The 17,245-nt window shown below is 39.3% G+C and overlaps 1 protein-coding gene and 1 pseudogene across 6 annotated transcripts in view; one reads left to right on the plus strand and one right to left on the minus strand.

Annotated features, from left to right (window-relative positions):
- Positions 1 to 4,851: 4,851 nt before the first annotated feature.
- On the minus strand, positions 4,852 to 11,300 carry LOC143648222 (large ribosomal subunit protein uL15 pseudogene; annotated as a pseudogene). The gene is made up of 3 exons (XR_013158458.1): positions 10,817 to 11,300; positions 6,961 to 7,035; positions 4,852 to 5,287 (listed from the first exon to the last, which is right to left on the minus strand). The product of XR_013158458.1 is annotated as a large ribosomal subunit protein uL15 pseudogene (transcript).
- OPA1 (OPA1 mitochondrial dynamin like GTPase) overlaps positions 11,096 to 17,245 on the plus strand; it is a 101,938-nt gene continuing 95,788 nt past the window's right edge. For 4 of the 5 annotated variants that reach the window (XM_077117900.1, XM_077117902.1, XM_077117901.1 and 1 more), the window contains exon 1: positions 11,096 to 11,313. In XM_077117900.1, coding sequence (XP_076974015.1) covers positions 11,282 to 11,313 — 32 coding nt within the window. In that variant the 5' untranslated portion in view covers positions 11,096 to 11,281. The other variant, XM_077117905.1, reaches the window with a different exon arrangement.

The following is a 17,245-nucleotide window of genomic DNA, read 5'->3' on the forward strand; positions in this document are numbered from 1 at the left end:
TCTTTTCCTCTTCCTTCTCATTACTGTGGCCTCTAAGTGCAGTGAATTTTGGTGTCATCACAGTATGGAGTGAGGACAATTGGTCTTTTCCCACCAGCTATGCTCAGCATGTGCTAAGACATCACTTTTCTTTGCTTATCTATCTAGTCATTTCAGCTAACCGGCCTGCATCCACTGAGACACTTGTAGTCCTGCCATGAATTTTATCTCACCCTTCTCTCAGAGCTTCTCCCCATCTCTGGGACAAATGAAACTTTAGGGTACTTCCCAAGCCTCCTAGGCCACGGGGACCTGGGGGCTCCGGCCCCACCTCCCTGGGTTTCTGTCATTTCACAGGGTGTGGGGAGGAGACATCCCTGAGACCTATACGAGCACCTAACCCTATCATAGCTCCCAAATCTCCTGTTGGGTCCTCAGCTGTGGACTCTTATCATGTCCAGGGCTCGGAAATGGGCTCATTCATCATTCTTTCTTTCAAAATGCATTATTTACAGAATAAAATTTACCTTTGGTAGGCAAAAATCAGACTTTGAGACTCAGAAATAGTTTTTCTCTAAGTAAAGACCCTGTCAGGAATTATGAAAATTTATTTGCAACACTTAAACACTGGTCATTGTCTCATTTCTTTTCTCTTTGCATTCTTGCTGTAATCTGACCCAGAGTGCATCTAGAAAAGCCTTCCTGGTGAGTGAATGATGGGGGTGAGGATGAGAGTAAAAAGGAATGGATATGTATATAGATGTGTGTCAGTGTTTGTGTGTGTGTGTATGTATACATGCATCCATATTTAAATAAAGTGAGATTGTGTAAATCTCACGGTTTCAGGAGGTCATTTAAAGAATAATTTTAATATTTTCTTTATTTCTGGCAGAAATAGTTCTTATAATAATTGGAAAAAGAAAACTATATCTAAAAAAGAAATGAATAAGCTCTGTGAAACCCAGGATCAGCCCCTACAGTGAAGGCGGGAAAGTAGAGGATCCCAGCTTTCTGATGGTCACACCCAAACCTTTCCTCTCAGTCTATTACTTGATCCTTGACTCGACTGACCACTATTGCCTTGAACTCTCTCCTTCCTGGGCTTTCAGAGGACCAAGCTCTCCTGGACCTTTTTTCTAGTTCTCTAAACTATGGAGACCGCAAACCCTTATTTGAGTCCAGGCTGTAATGGGATAAGACGTGGGAGTCCTGGGAGAAGGTGAGAGTACTTTGCAGGTTGGAGAAATGGCAATGATTTGTAGCCAGAGGGTGGACTGTGGTGAAATAAAGATGACCATATATTCCCTCATATGCCAGTTTGAAGCAATTATGTGCCCCAGAAAAGCAATTCCCTTTAATCCTCATTCAATATTGTGGGTGGCATCTTTTTTATTGTTTCCATGGAGATGTGACCCACCCAATTGTGGGTGGTCACTTTTGATTAGATGTTTTCCATGGAGATGTGTCTCCATCCATTCAAGGTAGGGTTGATTACTGAAGTCCTTTAAGAGGGAAACATTTTGTAAAAGCTTTAGAGCCAGCAGAACCAACAGAGCCCACACAGCCAGAGACCTTTGGAGATGCTGAAGGAAAATGCCCACCAGGGAATCCTTGTGAAATGAGAAGCCAGGAGAGAAAGCTAGCGGATGCTGCCATATGCCTTTCCAGCTGAGAGGAAAAACCCATTGGCCTTTTTGAGCCAAGGTGTCTTCCCTGGGTGCCTTAGTTTGGACATGTTTGTAGCCTTGCCTTAATTTGGATACTTCCCTTTTTAAAAGTCATTCTGTTTCTAGTATATTGCATTCTGGAAGCTTTTGCAAACTAAAACACCTTGAATCCAGAGACTCTGGGACTACTTTTATCAAGAATATGGCAGAAGTGACACTTAGGCTCAAGTCTTAAGAGACTGGAAGCCTCTACTTCCTGTCACTTAAAGTATTTTTTCTAGGAGCTCTAAGCACCATGTAAAAAGTGAACTATTCTGAAACCTTCTTACTATGAGGATGTTCAGGTTAACCATGTGAATATGCCATTTGAAGAGAAGATATAATGAAATGGTTGTTTTCAGTCACTAAGTTTTAGTTAGCTTGCTATGCAATACTAGGTAACTGGAGGTTTCCTCCATGTAAAAGAGTTAAAACTGTAGTTTTATGGGAGGAGTTGTAATGAGAATTACAGCAAGATTAATATTTAATTATCATAAGAGTAGCTTCAGGAAATACTATGAGTGGGGATTTTAATTGTTTGTTTAGAAAAATACCTTGGTAAAGCTAATCAGGAATAGTAAGTGAGAGCCTCAGGGCATTGATTTGCAAAGAGAAGTAAAAAGTTAGAGCTAAACCACTTGATGTTTAAATGGACAGGAATTTGGAACAACTGAGGGGCAGAAAATAAAAAAGAAAGTAGGGAGAATCAAAGAGAGACATGGTCAGAGACTAAAGCTCAAGTCGCAGAAATGACTGAGACATTTTAAGAACACAGGCATCTAACAAATTTGATGTTGATTGCATATCTATGATGAAAAACTCGCCATTTCCCCAAACTTCAGTAAAGTTTGCTACAAGTATAAATACCTTCTACGAAGTTTTTGGGTTTTATATTTGCGGTGGAAATTAAGAAAACTGTCTGAGTTCCACAACTGCATTGAATTGATAGGGAACAGGCAGGACATGTTCTGATTCCTAAAGTGAATTCATTTAGAATAAGGGTTCCCAATTGGGGGAATGTCTGAAATCAATGTCTGGAAATGTTTTTGATTATCATGACTGGTGCAGGACAAGGGGCAGGGAAAGCTACTGGTATCTGCTGGGCACAGGCTAGGGGTGCTACCAAATATCTTACAGTGTTTAGGACAACACCACACAACAAAAAATTAACCAGCCCCAAATGTCAACAAAAAATTATCTAGCCCTAAATCCTGATTTAGAAGAAACAAAATGCTTAAGTCAAATGTATTCATGAAACCTAAACCTCCTATGTAATTTGCAGAAATTTTGGAAAAGACATTGGACTTTCTATAATCCATGGGATGTGATTTAAATCAATCTTATCTAAATCATCAGGAGCAAGGTGATGCTAGTTAACATATGAGTGATGAAACTAAATAATAAAATTGAATCAGTTAATAAATTTACAACATTAATACAAGGTGTTAATAGGGTGGTATATGGGAAAATATATACCTAATGTAAACTATGGACAATAGTTAATAGTACTATTTTAATAATCTTTCATCAGGTGTTACAAAGGTACCACATTAATGCCAATTGCCAACAGGAGGGAGTGGTATATGGGAATGGTGTATTTTTTTTTACATGAGTTCTCTGTAAACCTACACCTTCTCTAATTAGAAAAAAATAAGTTTAAATAATCATAATAGGACCCTATTTCATAGGCCTGTGTATTGTTTTTTTTTTAATGAAGTAATCTATGTAAATTGCTTCACACAGTGCCTAGAACATAAAATCTCTCAATAAATGTTGGCTAGTATTGTTAAAAAAAATAGTACAATTATTAAAAAAAATACTACCATCTATTGTAAGAAATGTTCCACACCAATACAAGGTATGTTTGGAAACCTGTATTTTATGCATGATTGTTCTGTAAATCCACAACTTCTCTAACAAAAGAAAAATTTTAATTGAATCAGTTGGGGTTTCTATCTGTAAGCAACATAAACTAACTCTAGGGAAATTGAGCAGGAAAGTTTATTGAGTAGCTCATAGAACCTCTGGAAATGACTGGAGAATGTGGCCTGGAGGCTATGCAAAAAAAGATCCACTCATAAAATGCAGAACCATGCAGGGTACTGACTCTGCAGTGGCCCACAGATGCCCCTGCTACTGCTCCCAGAGATGCCTCTGGAAACTGGATCTACCCCTCTGTGGTGGTTTGAAGTTATATGTACCTGAGAAGAACATGTTCTTAAATCTAATCCATTTCTGTGGGTGTGAACGCATTGCAAGTAGGACCTTTTGATGAGGCTACTTAGTGAAGGTGTGACCCACCTCAATCAGGATGGGTCTTAATCCTCTTACTGGAGTTCTTTGTGAGAGAATGAAATTCAGACAGACAGAGAATGACACAGCCAAAGGAAGTAAGGAGGTGAAATAAAATGAGACCCAGAAAAGAAGGGAGAGACCAGATATGCTGTCATGTACCTTGCCATGTGACAGAAGAACCAAGGATCACTGGCCCAGAACACCACAGTATTGGGGGGGGAAGCATCTCCTTGATGATGCCTTGATTTGGACATTTTCCTGGTCTCAACACCATGAGCAAATAAATTCCCATTGTTTAGCTGGACCTATTTCATGGTATTTGCTTAACAGCCTAGGAAACTGAAACATGCTGTCATGATCAGGCTCATGTGTCAACTGGCCAGGTGGTACCCAGTTGTCTGGTTGGGCAAGTGCTGGCCTGTCTGTTGCTATGATGACATTTCATGGACTTAAATCATGATCATGTTGGCTGCATCCACAGTTGATTGCATTTGTAATCAACTAAGGGGAGTGTCTTCTGCAATGAGTGATGCTTAATCTAATCACCAGAAACTTTTAAGGAGGATTGAGAAGAGACAGTCACTCCTCCTGCTTCAGCCAGCCAGCCTCTCCTGAGAGTTCATTGAGGACCTTCATCAAAGCTGCAAGCTTGCAGCCTGCCCTACAGAACTTGGACTCTACATCCCCACAGTTATGTGAGACACTTTTATAAATTTTATATTTACAGTTATCTCCTGCTGATTCTGTTTCTCTAGAAAACTCTAGCTAATACACCTTTTCATAGGGTGATTTTGCATAGTCATTAGCTTCTTCTTATTCTTCTTTTTTTTAAGCATTTGTTAGCATTTAATGAACCTCCCTCCATATGGCTTCAAGCCACCAGGATACAGGCTCCCCCAACCTTAATCTTCTCCTCAGCTCTTCTGCTGGACAGTTTGGCCTTTACGTTGATGGGCTGCTTTGGGAGCTTTCCCTTCCCCAGAACTTTGTAATAGCCCAACTACACCACAACAATGATGGGAGCACTTCCAGTCTTGTTTTTTGCAGTATTTAACCATATCATTCACTCACTGAGATCTACAATTTATCAAAGTTGACAGTTGGACAGAAGCTCTGGTTCCTCTTCAAGTGAAAATGTCTCATACCAACCTTCCCAAACTAACCTGGGTGATATTTGTCAAAGTTGATCCTGTGGTGATGCATGCCATGGCTTCCTGGATGCTTCCAGTGTTTGCCCATACTGCTCTGACCCTGGCTCCCATAGCCCAGGAGTTTCTGGGTCTTTCTCAATCTGGAAGACATGGCAGCTGAGATGAAAGAGAGCTGTTATTAGCTTCTGAAACAAATTTCTGAGTGTGTGCCTGTTTATCTAATCTTACATCCTCTACGTCCTCATGGGTAGAATAGAAGATTTATTTTGAATGAGAACACCCTAGTCTGTCACCCAGCCTGCATGGACATCCCTAGCTACATGCAATGATTATTATTTTGACTTTCCCAGGGTGTGTTGGTATAAGGCAATAGATGGTGCGGGGGGTGGGAAGAGGTGGGTGGATCTGATTGATTGTTGCTCTATGTAGCTCTCCACCATGCTTCCACCCACTCATACAATTCTATCTACAATTTGCTTGCAAATCAGCCTGTTCTTGGGGTAAATAACCAAACTGGGATTCTTCAGATCACAGCCCCCTAAAGAAAAAATTGGTTTGGAGTGAGAGGGTTCCTAAAATACACCAAGCGAACACTTTAAGCTTGCCAATTCCTTTCTCCAAACTTCCGATGATGCCTTACCATTCTGAATGAACACAACCCTAAACAGTAACAAAAGCCACAAATGAAAGTGTAAGTTTCACCAAGGGAAGAACCAGAATTCCCTCAAAAAGTGATGATCACTTAGTTTCTCACCAAGCAGTGATACCTAAATTAGTTAAGAGCTAGAAAGTTATTTCTTCATTGGAGATCATTAGTACACTCTTGTGGCCACACATGGAAAGTTCATTTAGATCTTCAAAAATTTATCATCATTATTAATCAACATTACTTTATTGCTAAATAATACCATTATTATCTTCATGAAATTTCTTCCATGCTTGCTTCAATACTATTACTACTACTACTAATAATAATAATAATAAAAACATTGATTGCATTCTTTGTGCCATACATTGTGTTAACCATTTTAAATGACTTCATTATCCTTAACTGCCTCCATATTACAGATGAAATTGAAACACAGAGAGGAAAACTAAGATGCCTAAAGAAATCCCCAAACTAGTAAATGCTGGAATTCAAGGGAAATCTACATTTCTTTCTTTCTTTTTAAATCTGAGTATGTTTAATTCAGTTCAGACCTATACCTCTGGAGCTACTTCAAACTGAACTGAAGCTCTTCTTCCACTATTTCTTTCCACTTAGCCTTCCCTCCTCTCAGCTGTTCCATCTTGATCCATGTCTGTACCTGCACTCAGAGTCCAGTACAAAATTTAATAGGCTATCTTAAGCCAGTGAAACTTGGGGAAACTCTCCTCTTTAAAAGAATTCCTGGGAGGAGCTAGGTAAGACAACTCTTATGTCAGAACCCTCAGGCACTATTGGAGCACTGTTTTGTTCATGGTATCTCTTGGCAAATAAATTATGCATAAAGCCCTTAACAAAAGAAAAAATATCCAAATGCAATTTGGTATCATTCAAACCACTCTGATCTGTTTTGAACCAACTTTCCAGCCTTCTCTCCTTTCTCCCACCGCTCATCCAGGCAAATGATTTGCCTATTTAAATCCTAAATACATCACCCTTCTTCCATGTCTTTGTTCCCACTGTGCTCTCTGTTGAAGGCCTTTTTCTTCTCCTCTCTGCTTACCTAAATCTCACACCCAGCCTTTAAGGTCCAGTTCAGAACTCATAAAACACCTAATAATACTACTGATGTACTGATAACCTGGAGAAAATGGATACTTTCATCTGAACTTAAAATACATACTGGGGTGGGCCAAGGTGGCTCAGCAGGCAGAACTCTCACTTGCCAGGCCGGAGACCGGGGTTCGATTCCCAGCGCCTACCCATGAAAAAACCAAAAGTATGTATGGTATTTTAGAAACAAGGAGACACAAGTTAAAAAGTAATCTAAAACTTTAAAGTCAATGGAAATATAGACAGCAATACATAACCAAACTGGAGCATATCATTTTTGGAAGATACTAACAATAATATTTTTATAACTAATGCTTGGCGTGGCAGAGACAGGAAGTCCTAACAACTTTCCATGTGTTCCCTTACATTTCCTATCCTTTCTAGTAGTTAGGTTGGGGCCATCTGACTACATCAGAACCTTTTGGTTCTGACCAATAGGATGTGGGGAGGAGTAAAGTAAGGTATTTCCACTCTTGCCCTTAAAAAATCATCTTAGGCAATCCTCCATACTCTCCAAGGTGAACTTAAAGGCCATGTTACAGATGATGTAGAGCCAAGATGGAAACAAGCTGGGTCTCTGAGTCTCCATCTTTCAAGAGAGTCCTCTGATGCACATCAGACTGTGAGAAGGAAATAACCCTGACTCTGCACTGTGATTAAGCCCCTGATATTTGCATCACAATCCTTCTTAGTGAACAAAATTATGAAGTGTTTACTATGTTGTTCTAGTTTGCTAGCTGCCGGAATGCAACACACCAGAGACGGATTGGCTTTTAATAAAAGGGGATTTATTTTGTTGGTTCTTCAGAGGAAAGGCAGCTAACTTTCCACTGAGGTTCTTTCTTACGTGGAAGGAACAAGATGGTCTCTGCTGGTGTTCTCTCCAGGCCCCTGGGTTCCAACAACTTTCCCCCGGGTGACTTCTTTCTCCATCTCCAAAGGCCTGGGCTGAGCTGCTAGTGCTGAGATGAGGAATGCTGAGCTGCTTAGCTTTGCTACATTGCAATCTCTCATTTAAGCACCAGCCAATTAAGTCAAACGTCACTCATTGCAGCAGACATGCCTCCTAGCAGACTGCAGATATAATTAGCAACAGATGAGGTTCACGCACCATTGGCTTATGTCTGCAGCAACAAGACTAGGTATGCTCACCTAGCCAAGTTGACAAGTGAATCTAACTAACACATATGTAGTAGGCACTTTTCTCTGTGTCTTACATATACTAACTCATTTTATAATGAGATACATGTATTAAAACATATTACTATGTTATGATAATAAAATGATCCAAAAGTACAAGCTAAAAATGGTTATCAAGCCTCAAATTTATGACATACATCCTTCTAGTATGCCTTCCACTATCCATTCTGCTTATTTAAACGCAACCCATCCTCAAGGAAATAACGAATGGCAAACTGGTAGAATAAAAGAAATAGAAGTAAAAGGGATTCTAGTTGGTTACTTGATAAATTAGTTTTTAAAATAAAAATGGAAATCAAATCCTGCTTGTTAAGAATTTTTTGGGTGCTGTGCATGCCTATTTCTCTCCTTTTGGTATAACTTGGTAAGTGAATCACTGTAAGCAGATTCATTTTCCTTCTCTAAATTGAACACCATCACTGCTCAGGTGAGTCTCTAGACTGAGAGATAGTAGATCTCACGCTGCTGGTAATGTTAACAATACCCAAAGTATGGAGTAGAGAGGAGGTTGTTAAAAACTTGGAACAACGAGCAACAAGGATGTGGGAGCTCATCCCTTTGCAGCACACACAGGTTAACCTACCCTTGCTGAGGAAGATGCTAGCACATAAGAAAGGAGTTTGGCACAGATACTAGTGGAATAATTACCATGCAGGATACCCAAGGGTCAGAATATACTTGATTAATTTTAAAGGCCAAATCTTGGAATAGGGTGAAGGTAGAGGATAAGTTTCCAGTTTAAAAGAGAAGCAGAAGAAGTGTGGAACAAAAATCTGCCTCCAAGCAATAAAAAGAGAGCCTGTTTTTGTGATGTATTTGTAACATCGATGTTCTAGTTTGCTAGCTGCCTGAATGCAATACACCAGAAGCGGAATGGCTTTTAAAAAGGCGAATTTAATAAGTTGCTAGTTTACAGTTCTAAGGCCGAGAAAATATCCCAATTAAAACAAGTCTATAGAAATGTCCAAAGGCATCCAGAGAAAGATACCTTGGTTCAAGAAGGTCAAAGAAGTTCAGGATTTCTCTCTCAAGTGGAAGGGTACATGGTGAACACGATGTCATCTGTTAGCTTTCTCTCCTGGCTTCCTGTTTCATGAAGCTCCTCAGGAGGCATTTTCCTTCTTCATCTCCAAAGGTTGCTGGCTCGTGGACTCTCTGCTTCATGGTGCTGCAGCATTCTCTGCTCTCTCCAAATCTCTTATTCTCCAAAATGTTTCCTCTTTTATAGGACTCCAGTAAACCAATCAAGACCCACCCAAATGGGTAGAGACATGTCGTCATCTAATCCAGTTTAACAACCACTCTTGTTAAATCACATATCTAATTACAGTTTCAAACATAATAGGGATTATTCTGAATGGGATTTTGATTAAAACATGGCTTTTCTAGGGTCCATATATCCTTCCAAACCAGCACAATCAATAACAAAACTGAAGAAAAAATTTTCAAAAAAAATAAAATTATGGAACTATCTGACATAAATAAAGATGAAAAATCCTAAATAATGCATTGGCAAATAAAATTTGGCAGCACATTAAAAAACAATACGTCATGACCAAATCAGAAATGAAAATGGCCCAATATTAGAAAATATATTATATGATCCATCATATGAAGAGAACTAATATGTAATTTAATTTTGTAGGCCCCAAAGCGTAGCTCTTCGTCCTATTCTCTTCTCTATCTACACTCACTCTCTTGGGAGTCCAATTTTTCTCTTTAATAAAAAATTATTAAAAAAAAATTTATTGTAGCAAAATATATATATAACAAAAAGTTTGCCATTTTAACCATTTTAAGTGTACAATTATGTAGCATTTCTTGCATTCACAATGTTGTGCAACCATCTCCACCATCTTTTTCATCATCCCAAACAGATACTCTGTTCCCATTAAGCAGTAACAGCTTATTCTCCCCTCCCCACTTGCCCTGGTAACCTCTAATCTACTTTCTGTCTCTATGAATTTGAGGAATCATATTTTTTTCATCCTTTTATTTCTGGCTTTTTCTATTTATGGCTGAATAATATTTCACTGCATTTATATAACACATTTTACTTATCCCTGCATCTGCTGATGGACACTTGGGCTGTTTCCACCTTTCGGCTACTGTGACTAATACTGCAATGAACTCAGGTGTACAAATATCTTTCTGAGTCCCTGTTCGCAATTATCTCAGGTATATCTAGGAGTGGAATTGATAGAACATACAGTAATTATATGTTTAACTTTTGACTATTATTTTCACAGTGGCTGTGCCATTTTAGACTCTCACCATCAATGCATGAAGATCTCAATTTCACTACATCTTCATTAACACTTATTTTCCATTTTTTTTACAACAGCCATTCTAGTTGGTGGCTGTGAAGAGGTATCTAATTGTAATTTTGATTTGCACTTACCTAATGCCTAATGATGATCATTTTTTCATGTCTTTATCAACCATTTGTATAACTTTGGAGATATGTCTATTTGAATCCTTTACCCATTTGTTAAAATCTATTTTAACATAAATAATACACACGTTCACAAATTCAAAGAGTATAAATGGATTTACAGAAGCAAGTTTCCCTCCCAATCACGACGCACCATCTTCAAGTCCTTCCCCCTGATCCTACCCTTCATCAGAGTAATTTTCACTACTTTATTCAAGGAGGCGTTAGAAAGTATAAACATCAGAATCACTATATAACTCTTTAGGCTCATCCGTGCTCCATCAATACCTACATTTTATAAACCTGGTCGTCACCAAGTGGAAATTTATCAGCCCGGATTTTCATGCCCTTCGCCCTAAGTTCCCGCCCAACTCAACCGCCGCCTGCCTTTAAGTCTTTAACCTGGGAGGCTAGAACTCAGAATTCCAACCCGGAAACTGCAGGGCAGAGTGGACAGGTAAGGGAAGACTTTCACACCCTCCAGTGGCTCGGAACGCACGCGCAGAGTGTTCACGGATAGTTTCTGCTGCCGGCTTAGGAAGCGTGGGGTGCTTGTTTCCGTGACGGACTGACTACGGGTGCCGAGTGAACTCTCGCGGAAGTCCATGCACTATCGGGAGGGCAGCAGCGACTGCTCTGTGCCCTTGTTTCTGAGCGTCTCTCCCTCGGTCATTCTTGCAGCAGGAGCGGGACTGGGGCTGACACCGGAGCCCCCGCGTGGCCGTCTCGGCACCTGTGTGACTTCACCGCGGGCGGGATGTGGCGACTACGCCGGGCCGCCGTGGCCTGGTGAGTGCGGGCCCCGACCTGGCCCTGTTACATCTGGGGCCTCCGGAAAGCGGGTTGTCCCCATCACTACTTCCAGACTCTCAGGCCGGGCCGAGGGCGATTCGAGGTTTCCGGAGTATTTTTAAGAATCCGTAGTGACAGAAACCCTAACTGGGCTCACCTGCGGTATTTACTCCATTACCGGCTTTTTCCCTTGACTATGACCACACGATGATTCTGGACGTCTCTTAATCTTGGCCTGTCTCCTATTGTCCTTTTGTGCCTGCCGTTTTTACCCTTTCTGCCCTCGCCGTTATCTCTGTCTCTGGTTGCTTGTTTCTGCTGCCTCCCTCTTGGTTTCTGGCTCTATGCATGTGTCACCATCTCCGCGTCTTTGATCTCTTGCTATCTGTTTTTCTGCTATCTCCACGCCCTGTGAATGTTATTTCAGACGCTACCCTGGCCTTTTCTACCGGTGTGAATGGGCCTCTGCCTCTTTCTTTTCTAGTTCTCTGAGTAAAGGTGATTTGAAGTCAGATCTGGAGCGGTGACGCACACGGGGTCCAAGATGGTCACTAAAGATACCCTCTTAGTAGGAGCTCTTTTCAGTGTTTACGGAGACTTGTTTTTGGATGCGTAGTGGTGGTTGTGGAATCACATTTCTAATCATACTGGCCGTGGTGACCTGTCCTGGTTTAGTCCTAAATAGAAAATCATAAAATAAAAAACTTTCTGTGGGTTGCTATGTGCATTTTAATGAAGTAAAATTTGGCGTAATTGCGTGCTAATATCCGTAGATACCTTCAAGTTTCATTCATTTTGACAGGTTTTGGTAGGAAGTAATATGCATCAAGCAGGTTTGGAAAACTTGGTTTTCCTGAATTAACTCAACCTCTAAACATGTCTTGATTTTTTTTTTTTTTCGGAACTTTTGAAATGGTTAGTTAACTTATTTTATGAAGATTTAACGAGTCCAAATTCAAAACCGCATGGCATGCAGTAGTTTCAGTCAGTTAGAATAATTGCGTTAAGATCCACAGTTCTTGATACTGAAGTAAGTTGTTTACCTCATTTTAATTTCTACTCCTCACCATTTACTGGGGAACTGTATTTAATTCTCTTTAAACAAAAAGAGAAAAGGTCACAGTAAATAGTATACTTTGATGGAGCAATTAAAATATGTAGGAGAACTTTGAAAGGTGAGTTTAAAAAACCCAAGCTGATTTGTGATTAATATTCTTTGTTTATTCGATTGGATGTTCCTGGGCTAAATTGTTTCTACAGTTACTGTGGACTGTGTATAGAGTCATGGCTTGAAAAGTGTCTCATGCTGATTCATTGCACAGTTTAGTTACCTGCAGTAGTGGAGTGGAAGGATAGAAGCCCAAGCTCTGGAATCTATCTTGTGCCTTCATGCCTCTGCATGTTGTGGAGTACACCTAAATTCCTTTTCTTTAACAGATGGAAACATAAACGTTTTTTGACATTTATATCTAAATATATACTCATACACATGTGAGAAGACCAATGACCAACATTTATTGGAGTGCAACAAATATTTGGATAAAATTGTTGAAAAAAGAATTGCATATTAAGAACCGTTAAATACGTTGAGATAATAGATGAGAGAAAAGAGGTGATTTCTGGGGGAAACAATCCCTGTTTTGCATCACGTCTGATTTTTAGTTTAGGCAAATGTTAGATGTCTGTATTTAAATCCTTTGCCTTCAGAACTATGAAGGCACTACTACATTTTCTTTTAGCCTCCATTGTTGTTGATAAGAACTCATGACCATCTGATTTATGTGCGTTTGTAAGTATCTTGTGTTTTCCCTCAGGGAAGTATTTAAGATCTCTAATTTATGCTGTGTCTTAAATTTCTCAAGGCTTTGTCCTTGTTCAAGTCTTCCCGCAGCCCCACTCTTCTGGCTTGGCACTCAGTAACCCTTTTGTTTAAAAAATTCCTATCTTTCATCAATGTGTAGAAATTTTCTTCACTTCTTTATTTTCTCCCTTTCCTTTTCTTGTTTTTGCCCTTCAGATACCTGTTAGATGAATATTAATCCTCTTTGATTGATCCTATATGCCCATGATTTTCAAAATGTGATCTGCATCCAAAATCCATTGAAAAATTTGTACATTGTACCCAATATGTGTGTGCACACTCACTGATTTTCAATTATATCTATGTAAATTCTGTACTGATTAATTGCTTATGTTACAAATTTACCCTAACGTATTCTTAAAGCGTGAGGTACAAAAAAGATTGTATCTAGAAACTTCGGTACTTTCTCCCTTAACCCCAGTGGATCATTTTGGGCAACCCATGGGAGGCATTCCATATGCCCTTCTCCCTGTCCCTTGGACATCACTGCTTTGTATCACTGAACTTTTCTCTCATATTTTCTACCTTTTTTTCTTTATAGTCTAGGTTCTGGGGAATTTCCTTAATTCATTTTCTGGCCTTGCTATTTTTTTTTTTTTTGTACAGATGTTATAGTTTTAATTCTCATGAATTTTTTAACATTTATTAAACTCTTAAAGACATGTTTAATTCTATAAACTTTGAATTGCTATTTGTTATTTTTGAATAACAACCTGTATTTATTTTATGTCTGAAGTATCTTCAAGAATCCTCCTGAGGATACTAAGAACTTCATATGTTTGCTTCTCTCTCTCTCTCTCTCTCTCTCTCTCTCTCTCTCTCTCTCTCTCCCCTTCCCCCTCCCCCTCCCCCTCCCCTACCTCCTTCCCCCCTTCTTCCCTCCCCTTCCCCCTACCTCCTTCCCCCCTCCCTCCTCCCCTTCCTCCCACCCACCCACAGAGGATCCTTAGCTAGGGGCTCATTCTAGGAAAGCACCTCTCCCCCAAGTGCTCCCAACACATACAGGTTGCTTGGCCTATTGGAGTAGAGAGATGGTCACCCAAGCATCCTTTCTCCAGATAGTGCTTCAGTAAATCTCAATTTCTTCTCTTCACTTTCCTTACCTATATCTCAAGAGGACACAGTTGTGAAAAAGTCTTCTCTCCTATCAGCATTGATCTCTTAGAGTATCATCTTTATTTGGAAGTTCTAGAATTGATTCTTGACGGTGCCTTTCTAAGTGCTTGAATTTTGCTTAGGGTCAGTTATCTTCCAGGAGACTAATTGAAGAACGTTTTACAAGTATATCCTGAGTTGAAATACCAGACTGCTGCATTCATTCCCTCTCCCTGCCCCTTTCCATGGCTATTTTTGCCACCATTGTGGAAATCAGGGATTTTGAAGTGTTGAAACAGAAGAAATAATGAAAAACAAAAATATCATGGACTCAGGCCCCTACAACTACATCAAAGACCCACCCCAGAGAGATGAATGATTTGCTTGAGAACATTTCTCAAACTTTCCTCAACAATTTTTGCCATGTTCACATGATCTCTGACATTTTTCTTTAAACCAGTTTTTAAAAGGTCTTCCATACCACATTTTTCGAAACACTACTGTAGTTTAAAGAAAGTTCTGAGAGATTTTATTTCTTGTGCAGAAGTCAGATTCCCGTAGGTTAAGCTTTGTATATATGAGGGCAAAGGAAGGGGGGATAGAGGCCCAATTAACCCAGCTGTTGTGTACAGGTAATTCTTTGATTTAGGAGTTCTCGGGCTTTATTTTCTCAGGACCCCTTACATTCTTAAAAATTATTGAGGACTCCAAAGAGCTTATATTTATTTAAGTTTTACTTACTGACGTTTAACCTATTGGAAATAAAAACAGCAAAATATGAACTAATTCATTTAAAAATAGCCATAAACTACATATTAACAAATATGCTATAAAAATCATACTTACAAAACAAAAAAGTTTAGTGAGAAGAATGGCTTTGTGTACATTTTTTGCAAATCTCTTTAATATCTGCTTTAATGGAACTCAGCTGGATTCTCATATCTCCTTCTGTATTCAGTCTTTTACAGTATCACCCATCGTGAAAGAAAACGAAAAAGGCAGATAATATTTTAGTACTATTATGGTAGGTTTTGACTTCATAGTTCTTCTAAAAGAGTATAACTACCCACAAATCACACTTGAAAACTCTGCCTTAATCCATTTAGAGACAGCGTAGTATAGTGTTCAGAGGGTTGATTCTGGAGCCTAACTTCCTGAATTCCTATTCCAACTCTGCCACGCCTATTACCTGTATACCTTTGCTGAAGTAATTTAAATACTTTGTACCTTCGTTTTTCATCTGTAAAAGGAAGATAATGAGATGATACACATAAGGGGATATAACTGTCAAATCGAAAAAATAAGATGGAGCCTTGAAAGGGGCTAGGTGAAGACTCAGGCTAGTGCCTGAACTGAAAGCTTATTATATTTATTTGCATTTCTTGGTTTATATTTAAGATTGAACATTTTTTCTGTTTGTTGGCCATCTATATTTCTTGTTACACCTATTAAAGTATCTTATCCACTTAAAAAAAAAATCATAGGGATAAAGGCCACTCAAGTCTGGAGTTCATCTCATTGGAGTTATTTTTGGTTTCACTTCTTCCAAAAAAAAAAATACAGATAACTTCTTGAGGATTAAAGGGCTGTTTATCCATTCATACATTAAAGGAGGTTAATGTACATTAATACTGAAATTATTTTAATAAAACACTTACTTTGTGTTGGTCTTTTACCTGTTTTTTGCCATTTACTTCTTCTAATAACGTGTTCATTCGACAAATTTATTCATTGTTTCTTGTTTGTTAGACAGTGGGCTAGGTTCTTGGAAATGCAATGGTAAACAAAGCAGTCAAGATCCTAGCCTTATGTTGATTGCAGCTTACTGGTGGAGACAAATATTAATGTTATAATTACACAATTATGTAATGCAGATTTAATAAACACAACAACAAAAAAGTACAAGGAGTGAAGAACTGTATCTAGCATGGGGACTTGAATTAGAAGGAAGGTTTAGGAAGAAGTGAAAGTGCTTGAATTGAAGCTTGATTGTGAGCGGCAGCAGGAGTTAAGCAGGTAGAGGATTTTATTTAAGAACAGCAAGATTAAGACCCTGTGTGGGAAGGAGCATGACGCAATGAAAGAACTGGGTGCAAATTAGTCTGGGTAAAGCTCATAGGCAAGAGGGTGCAAGCCAGGGACCAGAACATTCAGGCCTTTATTACCAGAGGTATGGATTTTATTCTAAATGCAGGGGCTGGGAGAGCCTTTTAATGAGGGACAGTGATCAGGTTTGCATTTAAGAAAAACACTCTGGCTGTACTGTGGAGAATACATTGATACAGGCTGTTGTCATGGCCCAAGTATGGGGTGGTACCAGTAGAGATGGAGAGAAGTGGAAGATTTGAGATACATGTTAGAAGTAAAGTAAAACTTGATGATGATTGAGAATGAGGAGGGTATCAAGAATGACCTCCAGGTTTGTAGCTTATGTAACTGGGTAGGTATTTCTGCCATTTCCCAAGATAGGGAATCCTGCAGACGGATCAGGTAGATTGTGGAGGCGAGAGTTTATGACATTAAACCTCTTGAGTTTGAGGTCCTTTTTTGGTATCTTAGTGGTAATGTTTAGTATAGGCATTTGGACACACACCCAAAAAAACTGTTTGTATTAGAAATAAATTTGAGAACCATAGATGTGTGAATGATAATTAAGAAAATGTGTGTAAGATGTGTGGATAAAATTGACCAGGCTAAGAGTATAAATGAGAAGAGAAGTGGATTTCTAAGCCTTGATGAACTCCCAATGTTAAAAGGTAGTTGAAGACTGAAACTGAAAAGAAAGAGGAAACTCCAAAAATGAAGAGGAGACAACATTGTCAAATATGGCTGAGAGGTCAGATACGATGAGGGGTGGGGCGTATTGGAAGCTTTTGGTGTCCTCAGTAAGAACTGTTGCACTGAAATGATAGAAATGGGAACTGGATTGGTTTGGCTTTCAGTGGTGTAGGTGCCCCCCTGCCTTTAAAATGA

Source organism: Tamandua tetradactyla, chromosome 10 (assembly GCF_023851605.1).
Source record: "Tamandua tetradactyla isolate mTamTet1 chromosome 10, mTamTet1.pri, whole genome shotgun sequence".
NCBI classification, from domain to species: domain Eukaryota; kingdom Metazoa; phylum Chordata; class Mammalia; order Pilosa; family Myrmecophagidae; genus Tamandua; species Tamandua tetradactyla.